At 42.6% G+C, this 10,510-nt stretch overlaps 1 protein-coding gene across 3 annotated transcripts in view; it reads left to right on the top strand.

Annotated features, from left to right (window-relative positions):
* The window catches only part of GAL3ST4 (galactose-3-O-sulfotransferase 4), a 62,626-nt gene extending 52,651 nt beyond the window's left edge, over positions 1-9,975 (top strand). For 2 of the 3 annotated variants that reach the window (XM_068274061.1, XM_068274060.1), the window contains exon 4: positions 1,752-5,189. In XM_068274061.1, the coding sequence (XP_068130162.1) occupies positions 1,752-2,579 (828 nt within the window). In that variant the 3' untranslated portion in view covers positions 2,580-5,189. Of the gene's footprint in view, positions 1-1,751; positions 5,190-7,289 lie in introns of those variants that run through there. The other variant, XR_011030141.1, reaches the window with a different exon arrangement.
* The last annotated feature ends 535 nt before the right edge of the window (positions 9,976-10,510 follow it).

Here is a 10,510-nt window from a genome sequence, read left to right on the forward strand (position 1 = left end):
TTCAACCAGTTATCATTCATCCATGCCTGTAGCTCAGCTAAGCAAGAGTTTATTTTTGGGGTAGGGTCTGTTCCACCAGGTTTGAAGGACAGGTATAGCTGTGTGTCATCGGCGTAGCAGTGGTACGTCAGGCCATGTCGTTGGATAAGTGTGCCGAGTGGCAACATGTAGATTGCAAACAGCAGAGGGGATAGGATTGATCCTTGTGGCACTCCGAATTGTAGAGGTGCAGGTTTGGACATTATAGGTCCTAGGGATACTCTCTGTGTTCTGTCAGTCAGGAATGATCTGAACCACTGGAGGACTGATCCACTGATGCCACAGTACTCCTGCAGTCTGTTAAGCAGGAAAACTGCTGATCGAGACGACAGGTAGCGCCATAGCTACAGACAGCCAGGTGCAAAGCAAAGAGACTGTGACTGGGTCTCCCGAGCCCTCCATTTGATCAAGCCAATGGTGAAGCTTTCTTTTCTTTTAAGTGCCATGAAACTCCCTATTAGCTGAAAAAAATAATAATTCAGTAAGAAATTACCTATCATGTTGTTTTTAGTAGTTACTGTCAGATTGAGGAGAAATTCAATCTGAAAGAAAAAAAAAAGAAAATAATATTTCTGCTGGTTTCCATCTTTCCTGTTTCTCTGTGATGCCAACAGCAACATCACTTCTGCCCCCCCCCCCCCCTTTTCAACCTAGCTCAGTGTTAAGCCCCATTTACACATTACGATTCTTTGTGTGATTCAATTACGATTCTATTTACGTTCCGATTAAATCCGACATGTCCGATCGGGATTCGATTCGTTTCAATTCGATTTGACCATGTTTTGCAATGGCAAATCGAATTGAATCGAATCAAATCCCGATCGGACATGTCAGATTTAATCGGATCGTAAATAGAATCGTAATCAAATCGCACAATGAATCGTATTGTGTAGATTGGGCTTTACATTTTTCTCCCTACTGCCAGAGCTTATTGCTCCTCCCACAGCAAACATCACCTAGACAGCAGGTTTACATCACTGTGTAAACTCTTCAAAAGGGGGATCCAAATTCCTTCTTGTCACAGTGTCCTTGTCTTATCCGAAATAGGAAGTTTTTTGTTATTTGCATGCTGAGATAAGCTGGTTACTATAGTTAAATAAAAAAAAACGCTTTCCACAATCCCACTGGCACTGCACAGTTCCTGTAGGAAGGCGAAGGCACCTAGACCAGATCAAAAGAATAAAAATGGGGACATATAAAGACATATTTTAGAAAAAAAGGGTGGTTACATATATTTTACGGGCACTAATTCTTTTTTGTCATTTTTTTACTTTTGGGTGTTACAGCCCATTTTAAGAGGGTTTGAAAACATTCAAGAAGAGAGAGATTATCACATTAGCTGAGATGTACTGAGTTTTGTGAGGAGTATGGCTGTACTTTTTGGAGGATATGACAAAAGTGATGCGGATGAGGACATGACTATGCCTGTTTTCTGGGTCAAATATAATGTGTGTGTACACGTTCCAAATGCAAGGATCCAAAGTTAGGGGAAGACTTATAGTAGGGGCCGACTTTTATTTTAAGTATATAAATTAGATCTACCGTATTTATTTCAGTCAGATTAGTTGTAGAGGTGGCTACAATCTGTGAAATTCTCAACACTATATATTGCATTTTAACTGAATTATCCAATTTCTGTTGTATGTAGACGAAGGCTGGAAGGTCCATTTTAAAACACAGTCATTGTAACATCACGTCTCTTTATGTCGTAGGTGCGAAAGGTGATGCCAGAAGACTCCTTCTACTTCACCATCCTCCGGGATCCAGCTACGATGGCCGAGTCCTCTTTCTCCTACTACCGCTCGGTGTCCTCCGCTTTCAAGAAGGCGCCTAGTTTCAAAGCCTTTATTGCCCATCCGTCCTATTACTATCGAGAGGGAGAACGATCCAACCATTATGCCCGCAACCTCCTGTGGTTTGACTTGGGCTTCAACCCCAATGCTCCATTTACAGAGGTTCTGGCAAAAGCGGGCATGCGGGCTGTGGAGAGTACATTCAATTTGGTTCTTCTTGTGGAGCATTTCGATGAATCCATGATTCTGTTGAAAGAGGAGTTGTGCTGGGAGCTTGATGATGTGGTCACCTTTAAACTCAACATCCGTGGGTCTTCTAGGCAACTGGAAAAGGAGGAGGTGGAAAGACTTCGGGCATGGAATGCCCTTGATTGGTACCTCTATTCATATTTCAATCGTACCTTCTGGGAGAAGGTGGAAGGTTTTGGGAGAGAAAGGATGGACAATGAGGTCAGGCAGTTGCGAGAAAGAAGACAGCAGCTGGCTGAACTCTGCCTTGAGGGTACGGAGCCAGTCGGGGCTGAGGACATTAAAGAGGAAGCTATTAAGCCCTTCCAGTTCGGACAAGCAAAGATCCTTGGTTGGGCTGTAAGGAAAGATCTCCAACCAAATATTCGATCCCGCTGTGTTCGGATGGTCACTCCTGAGCTGCAGTATAAAGACTTACTAGATGCACGGCAATTTCCACCAGGGACGCAAAATAGGTCATATCCTGTGGTGACACCTGCTAGGCCCATAGGCCGGTGAAAGAACCACAGCTTGACCTACCTAATACAGACTCGGACAGTATGGTCGCTGTTTAGTGGTTCTCTCCACAAAACCCTTTTTTTCTAGCAATATAGACAAAACACTAGCATTCAGCAAATGGATAGGAAGCCATTTTGGTTAGGGAATGGCTAATTACCCAGGACGTCCATATCTCTTTTTGCTGACCATATTCCTCAATAGGTGACCACTATAGTAGCGGCCTACACTTACTTGATAGTGCTTGACAATCACAAGCGTGCCTCCTTCTGTTCCAGAATATGGAAAAAGGTGGAACGGCAGAGAACACACCGCCAACCACAATGACTTGAATTCTTCCTTCCTTCCAACAGCATTGATGTCTTCAGTGCTGCCAGTTTTGTTAACTGTTAAGACCTTCTGTATTGAGAGTGGAGGTGTTCGTAGAACGGTTGGCAACAACAAAACAAAAATGAGCCTCATCCCTACAAGTGCCTTAGAGGAGAAGTCCACAAAGGTGCATTGAATTGGGAACTGAATATAAATAATATTTGTGATGTTTAAAAATTATTTTGTCCTTCAAAAGTTATCAATGGAAGGTCCAAGATGCTTGGATGATGCCTGTCTAATCAACTCTCTGACTAGCGCCTCTGGAATTTGTCAGGTCTGCTGCAATGTTGGTTAGAAAGCTCCAGAGAGAATACAATGGAAGTGATCTGGCTGAAGGAAAACAATTATGGTTGAGATTATTTGCGGAGGTGGAACAAGTTTTAAAAAAAAAAATGTGGTCATTCCAACTCGTACTACAACTCAAAGCCATGACAGGATCAGAATGGGAATTTTCGTTTAGCAATCTTTTGCCGTGGATTATCATCGAGAGAATTTGGCTATAGCATGGGGAATATTTTTATTTAAGGAGTTCTTCTTTAATGGTCAGCCACTAGGACTGCACTCCTCACATATCAGCCATCCTTTACAATGTGAAAGTCTGATTCTCTTTGGAGACTTCTGGACAACACAGGCAGTTTTTAGAATGAATCTTCAGGAGGCCTGTTTGATACAGGTGGTGGTCTGAGAATTGGTCAACATTTCATTTTTTGCCACTTTTCCAACCTCATTCGTCAATTTAAAAAATATATATATAGTAGAACATAAATTATTCAGAATACCCATTTTTACCTTTTTATATCACTATGTTGTTGTACATTGGTATGTAACTCAACCCCATCCTCCCAGTGATGTTTAACCTAGGCTATGATGTCACACAGCCTACTGGGGAGGTAGGGGGTGGTTACATTCCACAATGATTCCCCCATCACCAGCAGTAAAGATGCCTGCATCTCTGATAAAAGTTAAGAATGTAAATCAGGGAAAGGTAAGACTTTACAATAAGCAAACATCAACTAAATAATTTATGATTATTTAAAAAAAATAACCACATTTTATAAAAAGGCATGAAACGGGGCAATAAGCAAATATTGTAATAAACATATGCCCCATGATATTTAAAGAGAACCTGAGATGGCAGTGGTGGATAAATTTATACATACTTTGGCATCCTCCAGACCCCTTCTGACCTTTGGCTCCCTCACCGTCCTCCAAGGGCTGCTTCGATCCGCCACTGGGGTCCTCCGAAGTTTCTCCAGTCAGGTGAACGGCTCATGCACGTCTTGGCCACACGACCCCCATCACAGTACTATTGCGCATGCGCAGAACGCTCCTGTCGATGGGAGCGCAATGGCGGCAAACCAGTAGCCAAAATCCGCGTGCGTCAACTGAAAAACCTTTAGAGGACCCTAGCTGTGAATTGAGGTGGCCTAGGAGGATGGCGAGGGAGCCAAAGAGATGAAGGGGGCTGGAGGAATCCAGAGGCGTGTATGAAGTTTTCCGCCACCGTGTCTCAGGTACACTTTAAAGGAACCTTCACAAACATTTCAGAGTTGCTCCATGCGTCCCGTCCCATAGTAATTCCCCTGAGCTTCGTACAATGACGAGGATGCTCGCTATCAGCTTAGGCTACCCAACTACCTCTCTACACCTACAGTGGAAATCAAGTCCAAGCTGATATTGGTGGAAAAGTTAGTGTTTTTCATGCTTTCTGATAGGATAGGCAAGGATCCATAGCTTGGAGTTGGTTCCCACGTCTGATATCAGTCACTAATACTTTAAGGAAGCTCCAAGGGCCCGAGTGTGGCCAGGCATGAGGTTCTGTAACTGGGGAAAAAGTTGGTGGCAGGATGGAGATGAGCCCTGGAGTCTGGAAACAGGTTACCGTAATTCAAGGTTAAAGAACCTGGACATGAGCAGCACTCACAGGGAGAACTTAGAATCTCGTCTTTCTCCTCTTTATCCAAGACTTGTTTTTATTTTTTCCTGTGACTGTAGAAGCACAAATTCAAATTCAGTACTCTTCCTGCAGTCCTCACTGAGCGGCTATGTGAAAAGCCGCGGTTATCAGCTATGAGCAGTCATTTGGGCGCCTCTAGCGCCTAACAAAACCGAAGCTATAAATATTTTGTAGCTAATTACGGTGTTTCACATTGCATTCTATGGCAGTGCCCTTAATATTGGCAGATAGAGTTAGACAGCAGGGTCTTTAGGGCTAGACACCAGTGTGGGGGGGGGGGGGGACAGGTTGGGCACCACCAGGGGAGTTATAGGGTTAGGCATCACCAGGGGGAATCATTAGGAATCAAGAGGGAGGGTTCGTGTTAGGGCAAGGGTAGGTAAGAATATAGTAAAACATTGGTTAAGATTACCGATATTTAGAATTAGCTACTAGAGCAGCCTTTCTCAACCTTTTTACCCCGGAGGAACCCTGCAAATAACTTTTGGATCTCAAGGAACCCCTGCAAACAATTTTTTGATCTTGAGGAACCCCTGCATTTATTTTTCAGGAGGCATGGTCTTTAAAAGTATGTGTAGCTGTTTATTTCACTACCTCCTATTACACTGCCACTCATTAGACTGTCTGCTGACCCCCCAATTTAGTGCTTCTTTTTACAGTACCCCTATTATAATGTGCTCTACTATACTTCCCTCACGATGGGGTAAAATGCCAAGGAACCCCTGCAGAGTCCTCAAGGAACCCTGGGGTTCCAGCCAGGGAACCCTGGTTGAGAAAGCCTGTACTAGAGGCTATCTCTGGTGTTCTCTTTACATGTACGCCCCGTTAGACCCAGGCAAAGGCCGAAATACTCTGCAGGTTTGATGAAAATTTTAGATCCAGATTTGCCAGATCAGCTTTGCACTTCAGTGTTCTCTAGCCTTTAGTAAATGAAGCCAGTTCTGTGGACCTCACCGGGCGTGGCGGCTGTTTCAGCTCCGAAGCTGGAGCCAGTTCACAACTCTTCCTGTTCTGTATGGGCCATGTCTGAAACGAATTCCCTTATTTCCTACTTAGTGAAAGGAACACTGACAGCAGTAAAAGATGTTCCTCTCTTATCCAAGGAAAAAATATAAAGTAAAAAAAACTTTTGTCTTGAGGTTCATTAAAAGTGTGCCTGTGGTGACAAAAACGTTATGCAGGCCTGTGTAATACTGTATGTATTAACTTGTGCTTTAACTACCTTACGACCGCCTAACGCCAATTGGTGGTCGCAAGGTGGTAGCCCCAGGACTGCCTAACGCCAATTGGCGGCAAGTCCTGGAGCTGCAGTTTAGCAGGGAACACTGCGGCTAGCAGCCTGTTTTTAGCTAAAAGGTGAGTAAAAACTCCTTTGTTTACCTAGGTACAGCGTTGCTATCTCCTGCAGCAATGGCAGACACTCAACTGTCCCTCAGAGCGGCTCGTAATGTGTGCCCTCTCATAGGCTGATGCCTATGAGAGGCGGAGATGAGTGCCGATCGTCATCCTATGGCGATTTAGGACGGCAAAGGGGGGAGGGAGAGGGAGGAAGGAGGGAGGGAGGGAAAACAAAAACAAAGGATCACAGCAGCTATCAGAGTCCTCCAAAAGAGTGTCCTATTAAGGACAAGAAAAGGAGGCCAGATTAATTTGTGTGGTAAGTGTTATGGCTGTGCAGCACGCTGACAAAGCTGCACAGCCTTGTGTTGTGAAAAATGGCCTGGTCACTAGGGGGGGTGTAAGCCTGTGGTCCTGAAATGGTTAAGGAGGGATGAAACGCAAAATTAATTTTTTGCTCAAAAACATTAAACACAGTAAGAAATGAATATAAAACATAAAAATACTGGTTTGATGTCATTTATAGGCATATTTACACTTTCTTGAAGCAAGTCGACAACATGGCTGATTGCAGAACAAGTGAACAGATTGTCATGCAATTAAGTCATTGCTATGCAAACAAAATAGCGAAAATACTCTGCTTCTGCAATTTCTCGTCAGATAGATGGGTCGAATAGATAATTTCCGACACGTCCGATGTGATTTCCGATCGTTTCCCTGATCAATTTGCATAGAAGTGATCAGAAAATCAATCAGATTCAATCAATCAACGATCGGAAATCCGATCGGAAATGATCTATCAACCCATCTATCTGATGGGAAATTGCATAGTGTGTACCAGGCATTACACAGCTTAGTACAGCTCAAATCAATCATTTTGGACTGCAATAGCAAAATTTTCAATTAGCTTCTGTGTGAAGAAGATGTTTGAGTATTAACCCTTCCAGCAGCTTCAAAACCAGCTATACGTTTTTCTTATTATTTTATGCTGTGTTCACTACTTTAGACAATAGATTAAAATTGAGTTTCACCCCACTTTACGATTTCAGACATTGTCAGCCCATTGCAACTCAAACCTGGACAAAAACAAAAGTCTCTGAAAAACCTTCTTACTTTGTCCTCATAATGGAAGCCACTGGTAATGTCCACTGCCTGTACTCTGCCTGTTCTAAAGTGAAAAAGATGGGAAGCTCTGGTGTCAAGTATCATGAACCTTCTAGAGGACTGGACACTATGCAATCCTCTGCAAATCAACTCATGGCAAATCCCCCTGCCAATCAGGAATCGTACTCTTCCACCGATCTCTGGACTCCTCACTTACTATGGAAAGCACAGTGGAAGAAGTTGGCACCATAGACTAAGAACACAAAGCGCTTACTTGAAGAGACTACCATCATTTAGGTTTTGGAAGAAATAGGGAGGTCCTCTTTAAACTGAACTTGTTGGAAACAGACCTTGTAAGATGAGGTCTTCTCAAGAGATTGCATCTACACTACAATAATAAAGGGTGGTTAGTGCTCATGAATGGGAATTTGTAGATTCAATACCAGCGGTTGGTATGCTGGATCTTACGTATATCTGTTTGTTAATGTGGCAGCTTTTGGCTCCTTGTTAATTTGCCAACCATACCATTCTATAACTCAGCCTTCCCTCCTGACATGCCTAACACTAACCAAGAACCCCTTGTACCAGATACTTAACGGATCACCCAACCTAAAACCATTTCACTTCCTACTGCCTAACCCCAACTTTCCTCTCCTCAAAATAATACCTAACCAAAACTGATGCCACTCTCAGATGCCAAACTCTAGCCATAGCCAATCCTCTTTTCTGATGACTAACAATAATTAACTCTCTTAAAATAATGTCTCAGCCTAACCAAACCTCTATCCTGATGGCTAGCTCTAACTTTACCCCTCAGATGATCCCAGCTCTATCCAATCCCACTAAAGGTGGGCACTAACGATACAATTTGGCAAATGATCGTTTACGTATGTTTATTCGTACAAACGATAGGAAATTATCATTGAGGACCACTAACGGACAAAATCTTAATCCTAACCAATCCGATCAGATTAGTGAAATCGATCTGATTTTCAGATTGATCCCATCATTCCAATTGGATCGTTTAGATTATTGTCCATTAGTGATTCCAAATGTTCATTTCCGATCATTCATACGAATAATTGTTCGTAAACGTCAAATTATATCGTTAGTGGTCACCTCAAGACTGTGTCTAAGCTTAAACTTCTAATTTATAAAAGGTTATTACTATACTTGCTTAATTCCTACCTATGGTTCTAAAGCCTAACCTTTGAATACTTACCTATGACATTCTAATTGACTTCAGTTCTGCTGAATGCCATTCAAGTAATCTCCCATGCCTAATCTCCTTATTTTTGTTTGAGTACTTTGGAAAATTAACTGGAGAATCCCCCCCCCCCCTATGATTTCTTCACTCTCCGAGCAAGTAGAGCCATCTAGTGGTGAAGTCTGGTAGAGCACTTCCACCAATCATAGTGGTGCTCTTGCAGGTGGCATAAGAAGAAAGAGGGATAAGGAGGATGCAATATTTATTTACTTTTAAAGAATGCCAGTTGCCTGGCTCTCCTGCTGATCTTTCTGGCTTCATTATATCCAGGTGTGTATGTATTATACCTGAAACAAGCATACAGCTAGTCAGCCTTCAGGCAGAACATCTGATTTGCATGCTTCCTCAAAGTATTAGTCAGAGGATTAGCAGCACAGCCAGGCAATCTGCATTGTCGGAAATAAATATGGCAGCCTCCATATCACTCTCACCTAGGGTTCCCTTTAATGTCAATGATTTCTAAAGGGTTATAGTGAGAGGACTGCAAAGTATGGAACTGACTTCTTAACCACCCTGGCGTTCTATTGATTGTGTCAGGGTGGCTGCGCAGCACTTTTTTTAAAAAAATTTTTCTAAACGATGTAGCTAGCCTAGCGCTAGCTACATGATTCCCCCTCCCTGCCGCGTCCCTCTCACCCCTCCGATCGCCGCCGGCGCGCTTGCCCATAAGGAAATCCCGTTCTGAACGGCTTAATATATCAAAAGCTTAATACTTACTGCACAAAATCTTATGCAAAACAAGTCCCTGGCATTTAACTTTAAATCCATTGAGGGAACAAATAGAGGAGGTCATTAGGGGAGGGTTCTTCCTGTTACTACTCCAAAGTACTAAGCTGTTACATTAAAGAGACCCTGTTGTGGATCTGTGCATGTGAAACCATTGTTATATCCTGCAGCAGAAGTGTGGATGCTGTTGGTTACCCCGAACACCTTTTCTTCTGTCCAGCCATATGAAAATCCTGCAGGTCACTTCCCATGTCAACAACACTTGCCCCTCGCATCTGATGACTCATGCTGTCTCCTCTTCACCTGAACAGCATGATTCATCGGGAAGCGAGAGGAGAGGAGCAATGATATGGAAGTAAGCAAATTCCGCTCTGACTTGCCTACTAGTGATTAGCACAAATTTTGCATAGCCGCAATTTCTCATTGAAATTAGCAATTGTGATGCCAAATCGTATTGCGAAATTTCGAGAAAAATCATAATAACTAATTTCCGTCTGTAATTGTAATCCTTCATAATTATCGCGTAATTTTGTGCCGACTTTGGCAGTTAATAGTAACGCCCCCATACATGCTTATTGCCACCAATTGCGTCATATGGTAAGCAGAATAGTGGGTATAAGTCAAAAAAATAATTTTTCAAAAAGACCTTGTAGTTTTGAGAAAATTGATTTTAAAAATGCAAAGAAAAATGGTTTTTAAACTCATTTTTCTGAGTTTAAAAACCAGTTTTCTTTGCATTTTTTAAATCAATTTTCTCAAAAACTACAAGGTCTTTTTGAAAAATTATTTTTATTGACTTGTACACACCATTCTCCTTAAGACTCTGTAACAAAATTTTGAGCCTTATTTCTTCTATCCTATAAGTGTGCTCTGGCTTACTGCAACCTTTTCTAGTTGCACTGTCTCTGTAATAAATTTTATCTTCTTTCCTCTGTCGGGCTCAGGCTTGAATGTGTGGAATGTGCAGCACTGCTTGTGATAGGCAGAAGCTTTACACACCCTCTCCAAGCTCTGCATGAGTCACACAGTAAGCTAGTTCTCAGCCTATCACACTCTGGTTAGCAGCTATGTCTTTTGTTTGTAAACACTGCCTAAAACTGGCAATTACAAACCAGGATTGCAGCAGGGAGTGACAGAAACAGCAGATAGGGGCCCAGGAGAAGATAATGAATA

The sequence above is a fragment of the Hyperolius riggenbachi genome, chromosome 3 (genome assembly GCF_040937935.1).
Source record: "Hyperolius riggenbachi isolate aHypRig1 chromosome 3, aHypRig1.pri, whole genome shotgun sequence".
NCBI lineage: Eukaryota > Metazoa > Chordata > Amphibia > Anura > Hyperoliidae > Hyperolius > Hyperolius riggenbachi.